General features: G+C 38.6%; 1 protein-coding gene across 2 annotated transcripts; it reads left to right on the top strand.

Annotated features, from left to right (window-relative positions):
• The first annotated feature begins 2626 nt into the window (after positions 1-2626).
• On the top strand, positions 2627-22818 carry grap2a (GRB2 related adaptor protein 2a). 2 transcript variants are annotated; one of them, XM_003442600.5, is made up of 8 exons: positions 2631-2914; positions 9951-10096; positions 10175-10266; positions 10913-11032; positions 16839-17034; positions 20227-20316; positions 20601-20717; positions 22242-22818. In XM_003442600.5, exons 2-8 carry the CDS (start codon positions 10019-10021, stop codon positions 22419-22421), a joined length of 873 nt encoding a protein of 290 aa, XP_003442648.1. In that variant the 5' UTR covers positions 2631-2914; positions 9951-10018; the 3' UTR covers positions 22422-22818. The 2 variants fall into 2 exon arrangements, with proteins under 2 accessions (XP_013125254.1, XP_003442648.1); XM_013269800.3 differs by lacking the exon at positions 20601-20717 and having other exon boundaries at positions 2627-2914.
• Positions 22819-25912: the final 3094 nt, after the last annotated feature.

Below are 25912 nucleotides of genomic sequence, written 5' to 3'. Positions count from 1 at the left end.
CAGTGTCGATGTATGATCTTGTGATTTCTGGATTCCTAAAGATCAGGGACCCGTTTTTTTTTTAAAATGAATACACATAAGTTCTTAAAAAGCTGCAGATTATCTGTGTTTTTAGATTTTTAGATTTTAGATAAACTACTACCATGTCAAAAAAAAGCAGAACTCTATGTAAAATTTTCCCCATCTTCATTTCTTATGACCATTCTGGTATCTTCGCAAATGGTGCAGCAGCATCCTGCTCACAGTCTCTCCTGCTTTGATGAACGCATCTGCATTTCTTATTTCTTCATTTCTTCATGTGCTCTGGCAGGTTATCAGTCTTTCAGGTCTCTGCAAGTTGATTTAAATAAGACTGTACATTAGTGAAGTTCTTTGAAGATTTATATATTCAGCAAGTAGGTTTGCAAGGTACATTTATCATCTGAACACTCTTGAGTGTGTTGTACCTGCAGGACATTGAATAAGCTATTAGCATATATCATTTGTATGACTGTTATGTGGCATTTTAAGTACAAAACGTGATGCTGAACTGAAATTAAAACTGTATTTGTTTAATGTTTTATTCTAAAATATGTGGAAAATCACTTAATAACATGGTCAGGACATCACTAACATGGTAACCACAGGCACAGTTATCCACCCACTTGCTGTTATTTGTGAGGGGCAGCCAATCGGAAGAAAGATAGCTTAAAGAGGGGAGGAGCTAAAACAGAGTTTTTCAAACAAAGGACAAACTGAGAGGCTACACCAAGATCCATGTAAGAAATAATAAGAATCATTTTGAGTTGCGAATCATGCAGAGTTATTGTAGAAAAAAAAACACAAGGTTAGAGGTCCATTTTGATTTCTTGTGTTTTTTGTGTCTACTTATGTAGAAGAGCCGTGCAGACAGTTTGTGCAAAAATTTAAACATTTTAGTGTAAGTGACAAATAATGCTGCCTGCTGAGTGGTTGACTGCACTAATAACTTAGTAGTCCAGTTTCTTTTCCAGTTATGCTCACTTCTACCTTTAAAAACTAACATGGCAACAGTCAAAACACTGACGCTGAGGCTTCAAAATGTAAAGTCCAGAAGCCAGTGGGTGACAAGTCTTTGGTTTAAACCCTAAATGCCAGCTCAGCATCTGTCTGGGGATCATATGATGGCGCAGCATCTATAGAGAAGTTTCGCTCTCATTGTAAACTCCTAGGTATTAAGTTTCTGTTATCGACCAAACTTCCCTTTATCCAACTTTCAAACTTTGAAAAAAAGAAAAGCATGAGGAAGAAAGTCTCAAACCAGTGAGTGATGTCCTCACTCACTGGATCTCTGAAAACTGGGGTTCACTTAAGATGCTTGCATATTAGAAGAGATTCAAGATATTTGGCCACTTGGCGATATAACTGCTAGTGAGACAAAGTGGGCGGGACCTGAGATAAATTTTTCTCTATTTGCAGTTGAGTGACTGAAGTGACTCTCAGTGAGAGTGAAGAGTACCTGTGATTGACGTATAACCTAGTAGTAAATACATTAAAGGGTTACCTTAGCAACTGGAGCCTGGGACGTCTTCCAGCACACGGCCATCAGCTTCAAAGCAATGTGCGTGGAGCAAATTTTTAATAGCTTTACGTTACTTTTTTTTTAAAAAAAACACTTTTATTTTTAATTAATTTGATTGATTAAAAAAACCAACAAGCCCCAACATGCACGTGAAAGACAGCATTGGAGCTTCTTTGAGCTTCTTCTTTAATATGTAAATTGTGTGGTATGTTTCATAAGTTTTCAAGCATATGTAGGCTCTCACAAAACATAAATACATACAAAATTTTAAAAAATAAATAATTGATCCAATCTTAACGATGCCAAGATTTACACTGGGAATTTGTGACAGAAGGATAGCAGCAAGAGTGAAAGGGAAGGTTTACAAGATGGTAGTGAGAGCTACTGGATTGGAGATGGTGGCAGAGGTGGAGATGTTACGATTTTCAGTGGGAATGATCAGGATTAGAAATTAGAACATCAGAGGGACAGCTCAGGTCGGACAGTTTGGAGGCAGCGCTGCAGGTTTGGACATGTACACAGGAGGGTAGTGAATATCCTGGACAAAGCATGTTGAAGCTGGAGCTGACAGACAGGAGGGAAAAGGGAAGACTACAGACAAGATTTACTGATGTAATTCAAATCAATTTTATTTATACAGCCCAAAATCACAACAACAGTCGCCTCAAGGCTCTTTATATTGTAAATTAAACCCTACAATAATACATACAGACAAAAACCCAACAATCATATGACCCCCTATTAGCAAGCACTTTGGCGACAGTGGGAAGGAAAAACTCCCTTTTAACAGGAAGAAACCTCCGGCAGAACCAGGCTCAGGGAGGGGCAGCCATCTGCCGCAACTGGTTGGGGGGAGAGAAGGAAAAAGGGGGGGGGACGTAGTGAAGGAGGCAGATGATCTGATGTGATGACTCCTAAATACTACTACTACTACTAATAATAATAATAATAATAATAACAATAGCTCACTTGTTTAATGTTGGGCTCTGATAAATAATTAAAAAAAACATGCTCTTCACCACTCAGAGAGAAGACACGGCGGAACCCGTGGCTTTTATTTTGATAAGGTGGACTGAAGTCGGAGGGAAGGCGTCGCTCTTGGTGCAGCTGCAGCAGCAGAGCGAAGACCGCATTCTGCAGGCGAACGCTGAGCGTGTTTATCTTCCGTCTTCAGTCGACTTCATTCACTCTACTGACCCGTCGGGGAAACTTAATTCAGCACAGAAACGGGACTTTAATTTGATTTTTTTTCCCCGATTAAAAAAAAAAAAAGAAGTTTAAAATATGCTGCTGCGCTCAAACTGCGCAGGGAGAAGCGGGCAGGCTTAGAATAATCTCGTCTAAAGTTTGATTCGACTCCAGAGGGGAGGAAAGGTAAGCCGAACCACGATAAATATCAGAAATATTCAAAGCAAAAGCTGTTTGTTAAAAAGACTGAAGTCAGCTCCTGCTCACTGCTCTTCCTCTTTCTCTTTTTCTCAGTTTCTCACTTCTCCATCTCTCATGTTGGTCGCTAAAAAGCAAAATGTGTCGCTTTTAATTTAATATAAAATAAGAACAAATAAAACACAAAACAAGCTCGTTCTTTCAGACTTTTAAATTCAGTTGAATTCATTACTTAAGGCTAAACTTCTGTTGAGGCTCTGACATCTTCTGGTTATTCGTCAGTGCCAGTAAACTCATGGCAGAGCTTCACGCCTGAAGTAAGAATTTCTCGCATTTTCTGCCAGTTTCTCAGATCTATTTGAATCGCGTTGTTTGTTCCCCATCATGCATGCTTAGAGTACCCCCAGCTTTGGGGAAGTGGTTATAAAAGCTATTGTTGGTGAGAAAGAAAGAGCTAAGTACACCCAGCCTACTTAGCTCATAACTGACATTAATTCATCAGACTTGTGAACAGCTGCTTCTCTGACTGCAGTTGGGTCAGACCTCATGTTAGAGGCCTGTTCCATCTCCTGAGCTGTGGTGAGCACATCCTCCTCTGCAAACACTGCACGAAGCCTGTGTTAAAAGAATGAGTATCAGGAGCCAATTTCTATGTGACAAACAGACTAAAAGTGGAATAAATTCAGTTTCCTCAAGTGTGGAATGTGAATCCAACAGAACGTGTCGAGGTCCAGAAGAAAAATGACAGAAAAAAGTTGTTAATTCAGTGAATATATGCTGCATTTTACTATTGGGTCATAAAAGTGGCTTCAGGTGCAACAGGCAATTTTGCATCATGTTCTGCTTTTAATAAAGCTATTAAAATTCTTATTTTTAAGCATTAGTTGCTAATTTCTCAAAGGAAAACACAGAGACCCTTTGTTATTTAACCATTTTTAACTTTTCCAAGTTGTGAAGCGTTGACAAATGAGAACATTTATAGAGAAGTTGTAATGTAATCACAGTGTTTGCAGCTAATTAAACTTCCATCAACTCGATGATGTTTTTTCCCAAATCATTGATCCACCAATCCAACCTTATCCTGTTCCCATTGTGATGACGATACCTCGGCTTTGGGTATCTGCTGATGACAGTTACCGTCTTATAGCAGGGTTACATTAATGAGCAGTACTCCAAACTGGAAACGGGGCTAATATAAAAACGATTAAAAGCAGGTCTGCTTTAAGCTCAGTGTGAGTGTTTAGTGATGTTTTAAATGGTCATGCTAGTTTGGCCTGTCCTTGCTCTCAGTGCTGCTGCGAGTACACACGGAGTGGAGCAGACCGAAATAACTAAGGTGAAATCATGTCAATCGAGTTATTTTACTGGAAGTGCAATAAAAGTTTCCCAGGGAGCGAAAAATAGTGACTCAGGTCGTTTGCGGCTACGTTTGTGTGTTTGGCAAACATAGAAAAAAGGCGGCGTCACGAGCGTGAGGCACCTTGTTACCTGTTAGCTTCCTCAGTGCTTTGTTGTGACGTATGAATGATCCACCTTCCCCAGTCAGTACTGGATTAGTATCAAAGCTGCATCCCCAGTTTAGACAGGCCCAAGGTGCCACTTTGGATGGGGAAATTTCACATTTACATTTTATTTTTTTTTCTAATTTATTTTGAATTTTACTCAACAACTTCAGATAAACAGATACTGCGCCACGTGGAAACTAACAGTTTAAGACTCCTTGGAAAGCGGTTCAGCTAAAGAGTTTAATCTAAATACGTATATGAATTTTGATGTAAAACAATCATTTATTTAACATAAAAAGCAAAAGAAAGCGACACAAAACAGCTTTTTTGATGTTTTTTTTTAGTTTTGGCTCCTAAAAATGATTAAAAGAAAGACTAAAAGCGAGTTTAAAGGAAAAACTGCTTATACATCTGATGCATCCTTTTACAGGGAACATATTCCTGGGTTAGCTAATAATGCTTCTACACTAGATTTAGTGAATGATTTTAATATTGTTGTGTCTGGTTTTACTTGGAGTTTTCCCATGCTGCAGTCCTCTTTGCTTTAACTACCTGTAACGATTGTACGCCGTGTGATCTTTCTCTACATGTCCACATACTGAACTCCTTAATATCCACTGGTTTATATGGTGGCTTTACAAATTCATGTTTTACATTTGCACCCTTTTGAAACAATAATCATGATGTGCGACAGTTTTTAAAATGAGTAAATTGTACTTTAGTGGCATTTTCTGTAGAGTAAAAAGAATTTCTGAGCAGCATGCAATTTCTCCCAAGTCATTTTTATTTACGGGGCACACAACAAGCAATGCTGAGGAAAACCTTTATAAATATTAATCAATCTCCCATGTACCTAAAAGGTCTGAAAGTAGTCTTGACTCAACAGTGTTTAATTTATAACATCTACGTCTGAGAAGCTTAAAGCAGCAAATTTCTGCCCTAAAATTTAGATTATAAAAATGATTTTGTTTGTTTTCCTCGTCATTGAAGATGATTGATAATTTCTCAATCAGTACCCATCAGGATTCCTGATATATTTGATATATTTGCTTCATTACCATCCCAGCAAAGTTAAAGCTTTATTTTTTGAAACTTCTAATTCAGAGAAAGATGTCAGTGACTTTGCACTGCTGATGAAATCTAAGAAGTTTCAGAGCACCGGTCTGAACTCTTGCATTTGCATGGGTCGCTGCACAGACGCAGTTTATGATGCAGGTGCATCAACATGAGAAAGACGCTTCTGAAAGTTGCAGTTGGTTGCTAGTACTACTGAACAAATGCGTGCAACCTTCTGTTTGCTTTTAGCATTTGGTAAGTATGCTGAAAAAGACACTAATTAAGTTCTAAACTAGTTCAGGTCAGCAATCGAGTGTTATTTTTAAGCACAACATGCTGAGATTTATCCAGTTTAAGCCTCAGATATGGAAACATTTAATGCTTGTGGAAGCTGGAGTTACTGAATTTGAGGCTCTGAAATGCTTCTTTTTTTCCCTCTTTAGTACTAAATAATGTGAATTTTTGGCTAAACATGGCATTTGAAACATTTTTAGGCCACATAAATTCAGACTAATTGAGAAAATAATCAGTCTTGTAAACCATGACCAAACTGGATACAGCAGAGACGACAACTTTGATGGTCTAAATAAAAGAGTACAGAAATGCTTTTAGGGCATATTTGAAACTGTACTAGCAAGCTCTAACCGCAAAAGCCCTGGCTGCATACTGGTCAGCGTTTCAGCTGTGCAGCACATAACAAGGGGGTTTCCTGAAGCTGCAGCCTGTTTAAAAAAACAGCTTATTTTTTTTAATGGACAGTTAGTTTGATGAACTAAAATGAACCTTCATTAACTTTAACTCCCCTCGTTTATTCTGTGATTAAAAATCCTTTTAACCATTCGTATTAAAAAAAATTTTTTCTTTTTGTCTGAAATCAGCACGTCAGGTTCACTAAAGCGGCGCTCATTGCCACACCGTCGGTGTTGTTCCGAATATTTCATTAAAACATTTCAAACATATACAAAAGTCTGTTTTAGTAGGCAGCATCATTCTTGTATTTGCACCAGGTACTACAGAGCAGCAGAGGTACAGTATTTATAATTATATGTCCACTTTTTGATATTTTTTAGCCACTTTAAATATTTACCCAATACCAAAAGAGAAGTCTTTCAACTTTAGTCTAAGGAGCTTGGAAAGAAAGCGAGTGGACTTGTTTAAGTTTCTTGAGGACGTTTCACCGCTCATCTGATCCGTGGCTGTGGTCAGCTGTCAATCCAAAGGTTTCAACTATTTATCTGTGAGTTTTACCCATCGCAACTCTTTAGTTATTACTGAAACAAGAGTTTATCAACTGTTATTTCACAATTTTTAGCTGTTTCAGCTGACAACCTTTGGTTTCTGTTGTGTAATCTAAACCCGCACTGATACTGAATACACGATGAGATAGAAATGATAAAATGATCTCTCTGCCTCCTGGTGTGTCCCAGCTCTGCTAACAAGAGCTTTAACTCTCACACTGACATCCTGAAATTTCTACGAAAGAGGCCGTGATACAGCTTCAACTCCTCAAACCATGAAATTCTCCAGTCTCGTGAGACTGGATGAAACCACAAACTCAGTTTCTTACTCGTCTTGTTTAGAAACATCAGGTCCAGCTCATCATCGCTCGACATCTTTCAAGGATTGGTCCATAACTTTAAGCTCATCATTTCAGGTCTAAATCTGTGACTTTTTATTGATGGATGTCAACTGTTTACCCATATCCTTAAAGGATTTCATGGCTTTTAGTTAACCATTTCAATCATTAAAATGGGATTTGCAGTTTTTACAACTGCTAATCTGTGACCTTTAGCTATTCTTTCGCAGTTATTTGTCTTTTTTAGTTGTCATATAAGCAGTAAGGCTTGCAAAGATGACTTATGAGTTGTGACTTAATAAACTGAGGCTTTTAATCTAAAACAATTCAGATATTTTATAAACAAGAAATCAATAACAGAGTCTTTAAAATGATGAAAACTAAATAAGGCATTAACTGAGCTAACAGACCTAATACAACAACACATGAGAAGAAGTTTAGGGTACTTTTCCATCACTTGCAACTCTTCCTCTTATCTCCTCCCAAGGGTATGAGAGAGAGGAAGAAGTGCGAGAACAGACGAGCCGAAGCTGCCAACTGAGAAATCCTTTGACTTTTAGCTAATGTCACTTTTAATGTCAGTTACTTGTGACATAAATTCCACGAAACTTGTTTTCTTTTCGGATCAAGTAAACCTACAAATAGAATCATACACCAGTACCAGTTCTCTTTTTTCTGCACTCTTGTTGATTTCAATCATCATTTGCCATTTTTTAAAATCTGGGTTATTCGTGGATTAGTTTTATCTGTTGCTATGATTAATTATGCTATTTCTTTTCTTATATTATCGTTATCTGAACCACATTATCAGACTGTGACGCATGCATTTCATGTGAAAAATAATCAAAATTAAGGTGTGGCTTTGTGTGAAACCACAGCTCAACAAATTTTTTACTGTTACATTTTCAGTCACGTCATAACGGTTTGCATATTCTGTTACGTGCATACATCACTGAGAGATGTATCACGTGACTCCTCAGCTACCACCCAATGACAGGACCCCCCGCCTCCCTTGTTTCACAATTTCCATGTCTAACCGTTATGTGTTGTGTCATAAAACTATTATAATATGGCACTGTGCACATGACTTAAATATTAAATAATTTAACTGTTAATCTGTGATTTATATTTAGCTGTTAATGCATAATTTTTAATGTACCACAATTCAACTGTTAATCCATAACTTTAACCAAATATTTGAACGTTATTTGTATAGTGTCCTTGGATTTTTGAAATGTGCTATATGATTCTGTTATTATCCTTCTTATTACCATCTGATGTTTTGAACTAACTGATGAATCTGTCTGATTAATTCAGCAGTTAATCCCTGATTTTTATTGGGATACTTTAGCTGTTCCATGATGTTCAGTTGAGTAAATCAACTGCTAATCCAGGATTTTGATATGGCTAATTAAGATGTTAATCCCTGTCTTGTATTTGTCTAATTCACATATTAATCATAACTTTTAGGTGAATAATTCAGCTTTTAGTCCTGGATTGTTATCTGACTATTTTGGCTGTTAATCCTTGACTTCAAAATAACTAATTCAGCATTTAATCCAACAACTTTTTTTTTTTTATTCCTTACTTTAGCTACACTTATTTTCAGATTGTTTTTGTCACTTTTAGCTGACTACTTAAAATGTTAATTCCTGTTTTTTATCAGCCAAATGTAGTTGGCAGTTTTTGGCTTTCATTGGATTACTTTAGCTGTTAATCCCAGGATTTACAATGATTAATCCAGTAAACTTTGAACCGTTTATTCCCTGTTTTGGCTACACCTTTTTGTGTGTTGCTTCAGATAACCTAGCTCCTCTATATTGGCTTTTACATACTTCCCTGGCACCTGCAAAAGTACCGCTGGCCTGGAATAACTAGTCTAATTAACAGTAACTGAAGGTTTTAACATCTGAATTTGAGTGAGGTTTCAGACAGCTGTTCATTAATAAAGATAAAAACCATTATAAGGGTTAAAATTTATTTTAAGGCTGTGTGTGGTTTAACAGGTGGCATTTGTTTGCTAGGTTAATATCAATGTTGGGCGTTATGCAGCTCTGTGTCTCTTGTCAGAACTGTGTGTGCTCTACAGCTGCAACGATAGAGCCAGCTTTTTCACGAAAGCTTACCACATCCTTCACTGTGTAACCACAAACAAGCGAAGGTTTTATTCACGTTGGTGGGAAAATAAAATAACCAGCTGTGTTGATAACTGCTGTCATGGGATTCAGATCCTTAACATTAGATCCACGTTTTAGAGCTCCTTAACTGGAGAGTTGCATTTTCTCTAATACTGCGTTGACCCCTGTCTTCTCATCCTTTCTGTATACGTTTAAATAAACTGTAGGAAATGGAGAAGTGGCGTCTGTGTCTCTCCATAATGTAAAAATGGACGACAAATGAGGTTTTCCAGTTCCTGTTTACTCCTTGCATGTCATTCCCTTGTCTTTATTTCCATGTCCTATAAATGACACGCTGTGCATAAGTATACCAGAGCCCAAGGTGGTGATTTCAAATGTCTTATAAGAAATATTGAGCTCATTAGCACAAAAGGCTAAAAATATGTCGGCACTGCAAGACTGATTGGTTCGTTCCAGGCAGAGGGTGCACACTGAAACCCATTATAAAATAAAATAAGTATCATTAGAGTTACTCTTGTAGTCCAAATATAAGTATATGGTGATGGAAGCATAATAACTAACATTTGGAAACAGCTTGAGCTCTTGTGGCTTCCGACAGACACACACCACACTGTCAGTTTAAATAAAATGCTGTTATCTGATTTGCACGTTCAAGTTTCACTGAACTGTTGCTGTCAGCTTTTTTCTAACGTGGCATGAACGACCTGGAATGTAAATCACAACTTTGGTGTTTGTCTTCATCCCTGCAGAAAAAGCCCTTTGCCACTTCTCCTTCTTCACGTTCTTCTAAACCTCCCTGAAACTTCAGCCTCTCTCAATGGAAGCCTCAGGAAAGTATGACTTTATCGCAACAGAGGACGAGGAGCTCACCTTCAGAAAGGGTGATTTACTAAAGGTCAGTATATGATTAGATAATGAAGGCATGTTTTCCATTTCCCCCGGCTTGACACATTTTGTTTTCGCTTTTGAACAGATTATAAACGTTGAAGGTGATTGGTGTAAGGCGGAGATGAATGGACGAGAAGGATATGTACCACATAACTACATCGATTTCCAGATTCCAGGGTAAGAGGCGGACCTATAGCCTTGAACTACAAACAGATATCTTTTGAAAATCCAATGGATGTGTAAAAATCGTTCCTTTGTGGGGTCTTGAACTGAGGCGTGAGCTGCAAATTGACTCACGATGCCAATGTTTTTACTCTTTGAGTGGAAAATCTTCAGCGTGTGTGCACTGACACAAAACAACAGAGGCGGAGCGAGGGGCCTGGTGGAAAAGAAGTGAAAATAAGGTTAAAATCAGTGTCGAGAAACACAAATGAATTCAGTTAAGTGTCATAACTTTTGCACAAACTGCTGTGAGAGCTCGTAGTAGGGTTAGAGTTGGGTTCACATCAGCTGTTACGACCCGGCTCGAAGTGACCGTAACAAGAGCGGGATGTCACGCGACTTCCCGCGCCCAAACAGACACAGACACAGACACAGCCACAGCATTGGACAGCATTTAGGCAGTTTTAACTTTTTTATTGTTGTGAGTGAGACATTGAGCCTCAATGGGATTACCTGTATAAATAAAGGGTAAATAAAAACGACTAAAACAACATTGGTTCATTCTTGGTTTTAAACTTTTGTAACAATTCCTGGCCGCTTTGTGCAAGACTGTGAGTGGCTTAGTTCAGATAACCAGCAGCATTGTGGCTTCTGTGTGCAGGTGGTTTAAGGAGGACGCCAGTCGCAGTGCTGCAGAGGACATGCTCAAGTTCAAAACTGTCGGGGAGTTTCTGATCCGAGGGTGCCAAACCTCCCCGGGCGATTTCTCCATTTCTGTCAAGTGAGTAAAGCAATGGGAAGTCTTAAAGTTTGGCTCACAGCTATATTTAGGCTGAAGCTAAACGCGTACTTTAGCTTGCCAACGTGCTGATGTTCAGCATGTTTAACTATGCTTAGTCAACATCTGGTTTGACAGTTAAAGGGGAAGTAAATTATAGAATATTACCGAGTCACTCATTCTGTTTGTTCAGCTCTTTGACAGCATGCTAAACATATTAATACTTCAGCGTCTTCAACCAGCTTCAAACTGGATATTCGTTTTTTAATTCATAAAACAGTAAAGAAATAGTTTGACATTTGCTTCACATATAGACCAGACGGGGCTAGATCCAGATCCAGAACCATATGGTGTTGTTTTTCAAGAAGAACTCATCACATAACCTGATATTTTAGCTTCTTTTTCTTTAAAAATGTAAACTGAACATCTTTGAATTTGGATAAAATGAGACAATCGAAAACATCACTTTGGATTTCTGATTACTTTTCTGCTCTTTTTTTGACATTTACTTGATTTTTAATGATTAATTCAAGAAAAAGTTGCTAGTTGCACCATGTAATGTGTTATAAAAATTGTGCTAAATCACAAAGTTTTTCATTTGGCTCAGTGGTGAAAGTCTGCTGGTGTCTCATATTGACCGGTTTTATGTGTCATGTAAACGAAGGGAAGATGCTAAAGTTTTGTTTATGTTATGTTTCTACCAAGCGACTGGCTGCAAATGAGGTCAATCTCCAAATACTGTTAAATGATAACTTAACAGTACACCTTCTAAATATGGTCTAAGAAAATAACATTGTAAAAACTGTAACTCAAAATAATTTGTCCAGAAACCAGTGGGTGATGATGCTGTCTGTTTTATTAATAGTTTATGGTTTCAAGCTAAACTTCCAGCTCTCTGTGCTGTTTGAGTGTCACGTTCAAAAATGCCGAATCTTGGGTTTCAGTTGAAACCAAACTTCCTTTTTCCAACTTTGGTAACTAATAAACACCAAGATTTTGCAATGGATGGCACCAGCCACAACACCGAGAGGTTATTTGACCACACTGTCCTTAAAAACAGATGCGTATTCACTATGTAAAGAAGATTTATATAGGGACTTGCAAATACTTCGGATCTTACAGACTCCGTTAACCTATCCCAGAACCCCCACCGCTCCTAGTAGCCTTTTTGGTTTGAACCATAACCGGCTATACACTTATAAAACTGTCTCTTTGGTCCAACTACAGTTCCCATGAAACAGACCAATCGGATTAATATAAAAGTACGTAATATCTGCATTATTTCTCCCAGCCAGCAGAGGGAGACTCGTCTGTTTTTGCGAAAAGACAAGCTGATGAAAAAAATAACCATACTTGTCACTTGAACTATAACCCCAGTGAACATGTTTTTGATGAGTTTATAGTCTCAATGGCTAGTTTCAGGTCTTAGTTAATACTTAAGTCTTATTTCAATACAATACGAGGTTAATTTTGTAACAGGATATCCCTTAGGACTGTGCTTTAAAGATATAAACAAACAGTTAATTAAAAATATCATTAATTAATTGTGGATTTATTTTATTCAAAATCCTATTCAATATGGTTAGTATGGTACTAAATCCTGTGCTGCATGAATTTATTTTATCTGTCAACCGCACCACCAAAGTCAGTGGGCGGGACTAACACTGCTCTGCTTTGCTTTTGGTCAGTGTTTGTTTTATACTAAGTATAAAGAGTTTGAATTTTCATACTTGCTTGTTCCTGCGTGACAAGTACAGTCAGGACTGGAGGACACCTCAGAGTGAGACGGCAGGTTGATAACGTCTGACACTCGGCGACACTTGTACAGCTTCACTGAGTACTTTACTGCCTTTTTACTCCTCAGCCATAAAAGCCTGATGGGGTATTGTCGTCACCCTGCTGGGTGGGCGGGTGGCCAGCCAGGCGACGTAGACATGAGAGTTTGTGAATGCGATAACTGGAGATTAAAGTAGAGCTGGGCGATAGAACGATAACGATATGTATTGCGAAATAACTTTTTCTCGATAGAAAAATTAAACTATTGCGATAGGCCTCATCTCTCTTGTCCTCTTAAAAAAAGAAAAAAGAAAAGAACAGCCAATCAAAATTAAGTAGCGCAGAGCCGAACCAATCACAGCCGCAGCGTCACGTCACGTGACTTGTTACGTACAGCACAAGTGCCAAGGCGCACATGTGTATTTGTTTGGGAAGCAGCCAGCCGGGCCGCCCAGGTAATGGAGGAAATGAGTGTGCCGACTAGAGAAAAATCAACCGAGAGCGTGAGCGAAGGTTACCGAAGAAAAAACAGATGATGGTTCCAATGCCGGAGAGCTTGTCGAACGGAAGGGCCACAGAAGTTCCGTAGTGTGAAGGTATTTCGGCTATTTCAAGTCTGACAAAAAACAGAGTAGCGCGCACTGTAAATTGTGCCGAAAGCAAGTCTGGAAATACAATAAAGCGGTGCATGCTCAGTCTCTGACTGAAAGCGCTAATTCGTCATTCGGCTTTTGTCAAACTAAAGTAACTGTTAAAACTGTTTGAAAAGCTAAGCTATACAACAAGGAGAGATTGAGAATTTCCTTTTAGTTCTCAGTTTATTTGATATTGACAAAAGTTAGTCAATTTTGTCTGTTCTTCTGTAAAACGACCTAAGATTTATTTTTAGAATTAATATTTTGTTTCTAAGTGGAATTGACAATTTAGTCTGTTTTGTTTGTTCTGTTTTGAAACTTAAACGCTTTAGCGGCTGCCTTCTGTGTAGTTTGCAATATTTGCCTTTATTTATCTGAAACTGAAGTCATGTTCCTTAAGTACATCTACCCTGTTGAACTTATTATGGGAAATAAATATTTAAATCAAAACAAGCTGCTGATTATTTCGCAGTTTACTTGTGAGCAACGGCACATTTAAATCTTACAAATATAGTTATTTGGCTTATATCGTGATATATATCGTTATCGCCTGAAATGAAAAAAACATATTGTGATATGAAAAAATCTTATATCGCCCAGCTCTAGATTAAAGCGACTGATACCATCGATGTCTCTACTAAAAATCTTGGATGAGTTCGAATCTCAGTTTCCTCAACCTCAAGGTGAGAGGTCAGAGGGAAAGTTTTCTGAAAATGTAAACACAGTTGGATTAAAAATTCATTTAATTAATTCATTATGTATTTAACACATTTTTTATTTCCAGTTTTAATGAATTAATATTTTGGTGATGTATTTATTTATTTCATTTTGGCACTTTTGAGGCTGCACAGTTATTCATGTGAGGCTATTGTATAGTTTTTTTATAAAATGACACACAAAATCTATGTACTTCGTTTATATCAGGGGTGGGGAACTCCAGGCCTCAAGGGCCGGTGTCCTGCAGGTTTTAGACTTGTCTTTGATTCAACACAGCTGATTCAAATGGCTAAACTACCTCCTCAACATGTCTTGAAGTTCTCCAGAGGCCTGGTAATGAACTAATCATCTGATAAAGGTGTGTTGACCCAGGGTGAGATCTAAAACCTGCAGGACACCGGCCCTCGAGGCCTGGAGTTGGACGTCCCCGGTCTATGCACGCTGTAGACCAAAAAAAAACCAGTCAAGAAAATCACCAAATTGACATTTGAATTGTTTGAATCATTTTAATTTGCTTGTGCTTAAGAAAATAATAAGGGTTGTTTTTAAACTGCAATTGTGATAACATCTATTAAAAGGTCAGTTAGAGTTCCCTAATATTTCGGCGTTACAGTGTCACGCCCTCTGAGCTCTTTCCTCTTTCGCTGGAGATTCTTATTTTTTATCACCAAAGGCAGCTGCAGAATAAACAAGTGAGGCAGAGGTGAAGTCAGTTTATCCTCTCGTGTCCGCTGTCAGACCACCAGCGCAGATTACTCCTTTTAGCTGCTCTGATTACAGGATCCGTCGGGACAGTTTGAAAGACTGTATGTTAGTTATAACACCCGTGAAAAATATCTCCAGTCCTAAACGGTTTCAAGAGTCATGTATTTTAATTTTTCAGTAACCAGTAACAGGTGCTGTCTTTTAGTATGTCCATGGGTTTTTAATGTATACAGTTGTGGTCAGAAGTTTATGTACACTCAGGCTCAGGCATGAATGTCTTGGTGATTTGGGGCTTTTAATGATTTCTTTGAACTATTTGTTTTCCAGGTTGGAATGACTGTACCAAAAACATCTTTATTAACTGTAATAAATGTGATTTGGGTGCACAAGTTTAAGTTTATTGTGGATTTTCTCCAATCCACACAGACTCAAAAGTATACTTACAGGGACATTCAGCCACACTAGTTTGGTTTAATCTCATTTAGCAAGTTGCACCTCGACCAAACTCTTTTCGTAGCTTCTGGCATAATTATTTCTGGATATCTGACCATTGTTCTTGGAAGAATTGAAAGAGTTTCTTTAAATTTGTTCCAAAACCAGTTTTAATGTGTGTTTGGGATCATTGTTCTCTTGGAGCACCCAATCTTGCCCACGTTTTAACTGTATAGTAGTAAGTTCATTATTACATCCATGTTGTGCAATGTACCATTGGCATTAAATTAGCACCAGAGCGTGATGCTACCACCACCAAACATCCGTACAAACATAATTTGGAAAGAAACTGAATTTTCGGGGACTTCAGCATTGACTTCAGTTTTCAGCTGTAGATCTCTGTATGACTGCAGACTCTGTATAGTTGGGCGGTAGTTTTGCACAATAAATTCGCTGCTTCCTGGGTGTTGACTGAATTTTTGTTGTCATTTGCTTGAAGCAACACATCACAAGCACTGTACATACAGTACCGTATGATTGATCTATTTCTTCTGTGTTTAGCAGCTGTAATAGTAGTGAAAACGCTGGGCACACCTTAAATAAATAATATCCACACTTCAAGTGCCCTTAGGCCTGTTATGTGCCTGGAGTAGAATTATTTTTTTACACTATAAATTGACCCAGGTATGTGCTGAGGGAGTTTTTGTATGATGTTGTAGTTTTGTGCATCGACCAGCAGAGGACAATCCAGATAAGGAGAGAGGAACCAGTGGGATGAAGGAAACAGGGAGTCATCTGTTATGTAGATGTTCCTGCACAGTGGCTTTATAAAAGAACGAGAAGCAGAAAAAAACCTCAAGAAATTAAACAAATTTCAACTCCTTCTTTCAGGCCACTGTTTTACAAAAGCCTCTGACCAGGATTAGTACATCAAGGTTTTCTCTTTATAATAAAGGGCCACGAAAGACTCAATTTACTCAATTTTATTTCAGTTAACATCATTTACATAGTCTCACACTTGTTTCAATTTGGAAGTCTGATATGATCAAGGAGAGATCTTTCAGCCTGTCTCTAATCCAGTTTTAAGACCTGATTTACTTCAGTTTGGTCTTTACTGCATATAAATCTGCATATAAGTGGAGGTGATAGATGTGAATCGTCAAATTAGTGTAAAAGTATAGCCAGACTGAAGCTGTATGAGGGGCGAAAAACTGATCTTTTACCACTTTTTAAACCTTTCCTTAATAAAGTCCAGGAGTCTTTAGTCTAAAAACTGTAAAAAAAAAAAGTAATTTTTGTTCCTTATTAGTTCAAGAAAGGCTTCAAGAATCTGAAGGTTCAGTCTGCTTTTTAGTTAAATGAATAGAAGCCACTTCTCACTGAGGGGAAGCGGTTAGTTCTGACCCTGAAATGTTATCCGCATAGTGTTGTGTAATTAAAAATGACCTTTTGATACAAGTAGAAACTTTGTTTTAGGGATTCACACATTATTTAGTCTGTGGGCCATGGATAGTAAAGATCTAAACTTTATCTCTTCTCCTCAGACATGAGAATGACGTCCAGCACTTCAGAGTGATGAGGGACAACAAAGGCCAGTACTTCCTGTGGCAGGAGAAGTTCACCTCCCTCAACAAGCTGGTGGAGTTCTACAAAAGCAACACCATCTCTAAAAGCAGGGTGATTTGCCTCAACGATGGCAGCCTCAACGACGGCAAAGGGTTCCCCTCCCCATCCCAGCCGGTAACGCCTCGAGCATATCTACAGAAATCAAAACCTGATTATAAATTTTACATTTTGCAGCAAGCATACAGTAATGTGTCACACCGAGATAATGGGATAAATGATGTGACAGTTTCTGTGGTATTGCAGAAGGTCAAACCACATTTCAGGTGTCAGGTTCTTTTACAATAAATTTGCAAAAAGATGACGTGTTAAATTTCAGTGTAATGAGAATTTTTTTTCTAGTCATACTGAGAACATTTTTAAGAAAGACTATTTGAAGCCAGCTCTGCAAAATCAGGGAAAATTAGTCTTTAATAGACTGAAAACATGACTTAGAAAACTGATAACCCATGATGATTATCTAAATGCCAAACACTCCAACGATGACATTTTCCAAAAGAACATTTTTACATGTTGATTGCAGAGAAGCTTTTGAACTCTTATTTTTAACCCTCTTGACCTTTAGAGAAGAACTCTCAGAGAATGTCCTGGGCCAAGATGGGCAGCATTAACCTGGCATGCTTTTGTTTTTCGATGGTAGGATAAGCTGGAAAAGCCTAAAAACAAAACTGTGCAGACAGAACTCCACACACAGGGGTCTCCAACTGGCTTCAAATCATAGACTGTGTATAAAATATGATGACACATGAAGGAGCTGACATTTAGAAACCTCAGCGTTAGCGTGCTGGATGCTGTCATACTCGTTTTCTGGAGCTAGAGGTTTCTATATTTAGACATATTTTACTGAGTTTGTTATGCTAGCAAATTGGACTCAGAGGTACCTGCTAATTGTGCTAAGGCTAATAAAATATGAGCTAATTGTGCTAAGGCTAATAAAATATGAGCTAATTGTGCTAAGGCTGAATATGAGAATTTCTCTTGTCATAACTGAGCCTCACATTATTTATTAAATTATTCCTGTAGAAATGTTCCAAAAGGCACCGACGCTGTACTGTAGCTCGGCAGCTTTAGCTAATTTTAAACACTAACCACCTTTGAATGCACAGTTGGTATCACGGCAGAAACTATCCACAAAGACCAAAACTGCTTTATTGACCACTCTGTAAAATGTTTATTTCTTTTAAAGCTGGACTTGTTGACATGGGACTGTATGGGGATCTACATTTGGGGGCAGCCTTAAGTGGCCATTAGAGGAATTGCAGTTTTCATGCACAGACTTCATAGTTGCACTCTAGAATTTGCTGCTTTGGTTCAAGCCTCTTTGTAACCACTTAAGCCACTGTGTTAGGGGTGCAGGGGGGAAACTGAGACTGAATCAGATATATAAATGTGCTCAGTTTCACAATGCCTCCCTCCCTATTATTAATAGAGGCCTGTTAATGTTAAAGAAATGCTGTAAAAGTGAAGCAGCTGAATGTGAACGAACATGCGAAGAGGTTTAGCTGAACCCACTGAAAAAAGCGGAATGATCACTTTGTCATTAAAGCTAAGCTGCAGGAAAGCTGTAATGTTTTAAGCCTGTTCAGGCAGAGAGCGAGCGGGAAATACATGAAAAAATTGGAGTATGTTTTTAGTTTATGATTCACTGATAAAAAGCAGAACTGTGACCAGTTGCCCCCCCCCCGACTGATCATGTAAAAGAGTGTGAAGAGGAAATGAAAGCTAAGAAGGATCAAAGTGATGGAGGGAAACTGTAAAAATCCAGAGAAACTAAAAGCGCAACACAAACCTCTACGCGTCTTATTCGAGTCTTTGAATTCTGCGTCTTTCTGTTGGTAGAGATTTTATAATATGGTAGAGATATTATAATTAAAATATGTGGACGTACACATTTCCGAGTTCTGGGTTGGACGTTGTCCGAGATTTTGCTCCATGTTGACATGATAGCATCACACAACTGCTTCACACTTGTCGGCTGTGCCTCCGTTATGCAAATCTTTAGTTCCATCACATCCCAAAGGTGCTCGATTAGACTGAGATCTGGTGACTGTGGAGGTCATCTGAGCACAGTGAACCAGACTGAGATGATTTGAGCTTTAGCACGTTACCCTGCAGGAAGCAGCCATCGGAAGACGGGTACACTGTGGTCAAGAATGGATGGACAGGGTCAGCAAAATACTCAAGAGGACTGTGGTGTTTAAACGATGCTCAGTTGGTACCAAGGGGCCCAAAAGTGTGCCATAAAAATTATCATCACCACCAGTCTGAACCATTGATAACAAGGCAGGATGGATCCATAGGTTTGACCCTAACATCAGGAAATTGCAGCAGAAATCGAACTCATCAGACTGGGCACAGTTTTTCCAATCTTTAAGTGTCAAGTTTTGGTGAGCCCGTATAAATCGTAGCCTTAGTTTTGTGTTTTTGGCTGACAGCAGTGGCATGCAGTGATGTGGTTTTCTGCAGCTAAAGCCCAACTGTTTCAAGGTTTGCAGTGTTTTGCATTCAGAGATGCTCTTCTGCGTACATTTGTTACAATGAGTGGTCATTTTAGTTGCTGTTGTCTTCCTATCAGCTTGAATCAGTCTGGTCATTCTCCTCTGACCTCTGGCATCAACAAACCATATTCTGATGCTCTGTTTGAACCTCAGCAGGTTGTCTATATGCACTTGTTGCCATGTGATTGGCTGATTAGATATTTGTGTTATAAAGCAGTTAAGGAAGTTTATCTAATGAAGAATAATTCATTCTTTATTAGATAAACCTCCTTGAGGCAACTGTTGTTGTGATTTGGTGCCCTATAAATAAAACTGAATTGAGTTGAACTGAAAGGGAAACCAAAAAATGTTAGCTGGATGTTAGTTTAACCTTTGGTAATAAGTTCTTCATTGATCAACCACTCACGTCTACACTGAAAACTCAGTAATGTTGGGTCCTCTGATGAAGTAAACCAATTAGATCAATAAATTTGGAGATACTTTTGAGAATGTAATGCACTTTTTTGTGTTTTACTTTGAAAACAATCAAATTTGAAAGCAGCTCATGCTAAAATTGGGCGTTCTTGTTTTAGGCACTTGTTAATTTGTATTTATGATGTTACATAAAGGTTTAAAGATGCACTTTTCTGCTTCAGTCTATTTTAGGAGCTTAAACGTAGACTCATATTACATTACCTGCGGTTGTTCTTGCTTTGAAGTCTCTTTCACTGTAAAAATCAATCATGCATAAGATGAAAAAAGTTAGATTTCTGAACATAAGATACAGTTTTTATTTCTATTTATCTACTTCCTGTCGGCTTCCTTCCTGCAGGTGAAGAGGGGGAGTTTGCCTGAGCAACGTACAACACCAACCTTCAATACGGCGCCACGTCGATCTTCAGACCAGAGTTCCAGCTCGATGGTATGAGCTACAGCTTTTCTTCCTCTCAGCTCTGAAGTCTCTGATAGCAAATAATGTGCAAAGGTTTTAGCCACAAAGATAACAATAGGTTCTTTGTAAAGCGCTGCTTCGCACAGAACTTTAAACCAAGTGCAGGAAACAGAAAAGCAAAATCTAATTTGCCTTTAAAGAGTTGAGACCAAGCTATTTTAGGCGGGGGTGTTCTCAATGTTTTGGCTCATTGTTCTGTGTTGTACAATAAGCAAAAGCAGGAACGTAAAGTGTGTGTTGCTCTCTGCTTTAAGGGCAGAAGACCCGAGCTGGAGGCGCGAGCGCATACGATCGGCCACACAGGAAGAAGCAGTCCTTCTACTTCGGCTCAGCCTCTGAGACGCACCTCTGAAACCTTGCCTCTGCCTCAGGTCAGCCCGGCCGTGCTTTGATGCTTACTGGCTGTGGTAAACACAGGAAACTGTAGACCAGCTAACATCATGTTGATACACTGCGTTTAGCCGGGTGACATCAGCGTTTATTCTAAACTTCAAATAAGACAACATGAAATGAAGTAGATCACAGCTTTAAGATTTTAATAAAAAAATGGAACACATATCTCAGTACTCAGAGTAAATGGTGATAAATATAAACAGTTGTGTGAAAAACTGGGTTTGCAGAGCCATATTTAGCAGCAGCAACTTGAATTGTTGTTTTCTGTATAACTTTCTCGGTCTCTCACTTCGCTGCAGAGGAAATTAAGCCCGCTCGTCTTTACAGAGCTGCTTCAGTTCATTGAGGTTTGCAGGCATTAATTTATACACAGCTCCTCCTGTAAGGTTGCACCACGTTTCAGGCACTGGGAGGTCTGGACTGTGACTGGGCCATTGCAGCACCTCGGTTCTTCTCTTTCCAGCCATTCATGCAGCCGCGTCATTGCGTGACTCAGTTTGAGCCAAGCTTTAGCTATCAGGCAGCATCACATTTGACTCGAGGATACTTTGGTGTACAGAGGAGATGTTTGTGCCGATAACACGTTTGGTTTTGTGCATCATGGTCAAACATCTCCACTTTAGTTTTATCTGTACAACGGATGTCTTGTAGTTTGTTCAAATGTAACTTTACAAACTTAAGCCATGCTGCCATGAACAGTATTTCTTCTGGCATCCCTTCCAAACAATCCACACTTGTTCAGTCTTTTTCTAATTGTGCTGTTGTGAACTTTGACCTTTAATATGCTAACTGATACATGTAAAGTCTAAGATTTAGCCTCTTGGGTTTTTTAGCTGTTTCACTGAGCATTGCTGACCTCAGGGGGAAGTCCATGCACCCAGCAGCCAAAATCTCTGCTTTCATCGAAGTGTTGTGCCTCGCCAATGATCAGTAAATTAAGAGCATTTGATTAGCCGCTCCTGACAGCCGCTTACCCTCTTAAATCCTGTGCAGTCGTTGTGAATGCACTCAGTTTTGTCCTGGGAACATGTTCTTTTTCACAACTGCCTTTACATAGAAGTGAAAAACACGTTTAAGCTCTATTAAAAACTGCAGTCAAATCACACCCACTCAAAGTGTCGCAGTCTAAAGCCACACTTTGCTTATTTTTGAATAACAAACTTTGAGTATCGGTATCAGGATATATCATAGTTTCAATAAACTGCACTGTCTGTGATGTAGAGGAACAGAAACAGAAGTATTTGGCAGTCTGGATGTTTGATCTGTTTTCTGGTAATTCAGAGGAAAAAAGTGCATTTTGGGTAAACTTTAAAGGCTCATTTCACTGTGTGCGATGTGTGGCTGCTAAACACAAGTTACAGCATATGACTTTTTAGCTAATGTTAAAATGCAGAAGTCAGGAAAAAGCAGCAGCTCCTGTTTTGTGTGGGGTAAGAGTCCAGTAAAGGACTCTCACAGCTGTGTCCGTCAGGTATTGATCACTGTTTGGTTTCCACCTGCAGAGACCATCCACGCTGCAGGTGAGGGCGCTCTACAAATTCACCGCAGAGGAAGACGACGAGCTTGAATTTTCCCCCGGCGACATCATCGACGTGCTGGATAACTCCGATGCGTCGTGGTGGAAAGGCAGGCTGAGAGGATCGATTGGGCTGTTTCCCGCAAACTACACAGAGCAGCTGTAAGGAAACGCCACGAGCGATGATTTTAAAACGCCTGCGCGCGTTCAGACTCGATCTGCGGCTGCATCGGCTCTTGATGAGTTTCTGAACGTGAACCAGCAGGCTTCTGTATGCGCTGCGTGTCAGCCTCCTACCAGAGGACTGAGGCAGTGCAGCTTTATTTACAAAGGAGCAGAGACACCTGCAGGAACTTCCTACAGCTCCCACATGTTCACCTGGCACACAGGAAATGCTGCAAATGATGCCTGAGGATGTTGTTTGTATCATGACGTGTCCGTAAGCATGTTGTCTGAATGCTCGCTGGCCAGGCTGCTGATGAATGGACTGTCTGCTCACTTTTGACACATTTTTATCAAAAAATGTTATTGACTTTTTAAATAAACTTTTTTTTTATCACCACCTTCATGTTTAAATGATGCTCACTCATAACGAGGGCCTTCTGTGGGGTTTTATCTTATCACATTTTACCTGTGATATTCCTGATATTTATTTGGGTGTTTTTATAGTTTTAAAGGTGAGTTTTTATTTATTTTATGTAAAATTTGATGTTTTATTCTTGGAGTTGGTCTCTGCATGATTCACAAATCAAAATAATCTTTATTTTTTATCTCTTACTGGGCTTTGGTGCAGCTACCAGCCCTGAAATTAGCCATTTTAGCTCCTCCCACTTTAAAGATACATTTTTGTATTTACCCCATGAATTAAACTCTCACCACTAGTGGGCAGTGTGTTACCAGAAAGTTTTTAATGAATCACATTTAACCAGCATTAATAATGTCACATAATATCATTTTAGAGTCGTAGTAAAAATTATAAAAATGATTTCCACATCCATTTAAACTAGGCAGTGTAAGACCTAAGTGTAACGTCAATACAAAATAAATAAAATGCAGTTGTTAAGAATAAAAAAATAACTTAAAATGTGAAAGTTAAAAAAACAAGGTTGAGGTTCAGAATATTAAAGATGCAGTAAAACCTATAATTATATTTATTAGACCCTGCTGTATAACAGAGTCTTTAACAATAAAAACAAGAAAAGACTGTTAATGATGTGGTTAAAAAGCCATGAAGCACTAATCGAGCTAACCATAGTCCTTGTGAATCACATATCTACAAAAAGCTAACATAGCAAACATAAACTGTTGCTGCATTTTTTTTTATTTTTTTTTTTATCGTTAATTTCCCAGACTCGGGGCTGGCGGCGATAAAAGTCGCTGTTCTACGACATCTTCCTCTCCATCAGTATTTCCTCTTCCTCTTATGGCTGACTGGATGCTACATACACCCACTGTACCCTCTTGTGGTTCAAATGTGCAAATGCACTGTTTACGTAGCGCTTTTCTCCACAGTTCGAGCACACATTCACACCAGTACTTTTTTCTCTGCTCAAGCACTTTTTTCACACCTTTACACAGTTCGACATGCAGACAGCCCTACAATATTTAACTTTAGCCGATTTGTCTTCAACACACTACAAACATGATATGGAAATCAGGTTGTTTCTTTAAATTTTTTTGGCTGTTTTAATTAATTTTGAAAGCTTTAAATGTGTTTTAAACACAGGAAGTTGCATTCAGTGCTTTTAAGGCTTCACTTTAAGCTAACTTTCTTCTGATTGGTTGTCTCTCGCAAACAAGTGGGTTTGCAAGCAGGTGGGTGGGGCTTTGGTGCTCACAGCCAGAGATGAAAAAGTTTATATTCACAAGGTTAATGTGAACATGAACCAATGGAAGACAAAACCTGACAGAAAATAATAGAAATCATGGCAGATGTACTTGAATTATTGTCCACCTGCGTAAAGTTAACCAAAACTCCAGAAGTACAGGTAAGGAGAGTTGCCCTTCAAAATAAAATCCTGATTAAAGACAAAGAAATTGCACTTGTTTTACTTTTTTGATGCGAAGAACAAAAAACTCATTTAAAACTTCCCCACTGACTTTGAGACTTCTGGAATTAAATAAAAAGACACTTATATACTTTATTTTTTCTTACAAAAATTCATGTGTGTATAACAAGCAGCTAGTTGTGGTGGTTGAAGGTGATCCTATCAGTAGCCTGTCGTACAGCTATGGCACCTGGAATACTGAAGTGGAGATAAAAACAGCCCAACTCAATACAAATAAACCCAATATCACATTTCTGACAAAATAAATTTGCTCATAGACTATAAAATAGAAAAAAGTAAAATACTCAATAAATCCAAACATCTGTGTCTTTGATGTAAGAGAAAGTTCACTGTCTGTTGTGGTGCAGAGCTGATATCCATTTGTTGTCCAGAGTCATTCAGTCAGCTGATGGAAGAATCCAAAAAGTGTGCAGATATAAAAGTGAGTTAAAAACACAGCTTTTTCTCTAAAGAAAGCTCACTGAAGAGTAGCAGGTCAGCATCTATTTATAGCTGCAGAAAACATCCTCCACGTCTTGTGGAATGACATCAGTGACAGATTTTACTGAATCATCAGATGAAGGGATTTTTGAGCAGGGTACCAACGGCACCTTTTAGTTTGCAGAGAGCACTGCTAACGTAATGTGCATCCATTTCTGTATCAGAAACTTTCACACAGGCTCTGCGTCTCGTTAAGATCCGGTGCTCTCTTACTTTAGGCCAGGGATGAGAAGCGATGTTTGGTTTCTAAGTGACTAAGATAACATGTGCAGAAACAGGAAGCTTTTGCAGTAATATCTCCAGACAGGTTTTTTTTTCTTTAGGTGCTTTTGTGTGCCGGCACGGTGGCATCGTGGTTAGCACTGTTGCCTAACAACAAGAAGGTCCTGAGTTTGACTCCACCGTCTGTGAAGTTTGCATGTTTGTTGTGTTTGCGTCAGTTCTCGCCGGGTGCTCCTGCTTCCTCCCACAGTCCAAAGACATGCAGTTAGTGGGGTTAGGTTAAGTGGTAACTCTGAATTTCCCATAAGTGTGAATGGTTATCTGTCTCTTTCTGTTAGACTGGTGACCTGTTCAGGGTGTACCATGCCTGTCACCCTGTGGCAGCTGTGATAGGCTGTAGCTCCTCTGCAACCCTGATAATGATAAGTGGACATGAATAGATGTTTTTGGTTTTTTTCCCTCATCACTACCAATCAGGGCCTGGTGATGTGTTCTGATATAGAAAATGTAAGATTTAAGTCCTTACTTTTTGTGCAAAATCCCAAAACACACCATTTGGGAACCTTTGCTTCAGAGTTATTATAGTTTTATATTTTCCAATTACTTTTTATTTTAATTTTATTTTGACTTTTTGCTTTCAGTTCAGTTTAGTTTATGTTGGTTTCCAGATTGGATTTTCTTGTTTACGTTCAGTTTATATTGTTTGAACATGTTTAGGTTTAGTTTAGTTTTTTTATTTTCACTCTTAGTTTTAGTCTTTTTGATTGTTATTGAATGGAGGGAATATGTCAATGGCAATATTTAGGAAAACCAGTACAGAAAGTACAATAACAAGACAGTAATAAAATTTAAATGTAATAATTTTTTTTTTTACCAAACTGAAAAA

Source organism: Oreochromis niloticus, linkage group LG4, assembly GCF_001858045.2.
Source record: "Oreochromis niloticus isolate F11D_XX linkage group LG4, O_niloticus_UMD_NMBU, whole genome shotgun sequence".
In the NCBI taxonomy this organism is placed as follows: Eukaryota; Metazoa; Chordata; class Actinopteri; order Cichliformes; family Cichlidae; genus Oreochromis; species Oreochromis niloticus.
Note: the sequence above shows the minus strand (reverse complement) of the source record. Positions and strands in the feature narration are given on the sequence as shown.

What these genes read in the sequence shown, in the direction of transcription:
- grap2a (XM_003442600.5), top strand. Translation starts at nt 10,019, where the DNA reads ATGGAAGCCTCAGGAAAGTATGACTTTATCGCAACAGAGGACGAGGAG. An exon ending in ATCGATTTCCAGATTCCAGG is followed by an intron (nt 10,267 to 10,912) that starts GTAAGAGGCGGA and finishes TTCTGTGTGCAG; the next exon opens with GTGGTTTAAGGAGGACGCCA. An exon ending in GATTTCTCCATTTCTGTCAA is followed by an intron (nt 11,033 to 16,838) that starts GTGAGTAAAGCA and finishes TCTTCTCCTCAG; the next exon opens with ACATGAGAATGACGTCCAGC.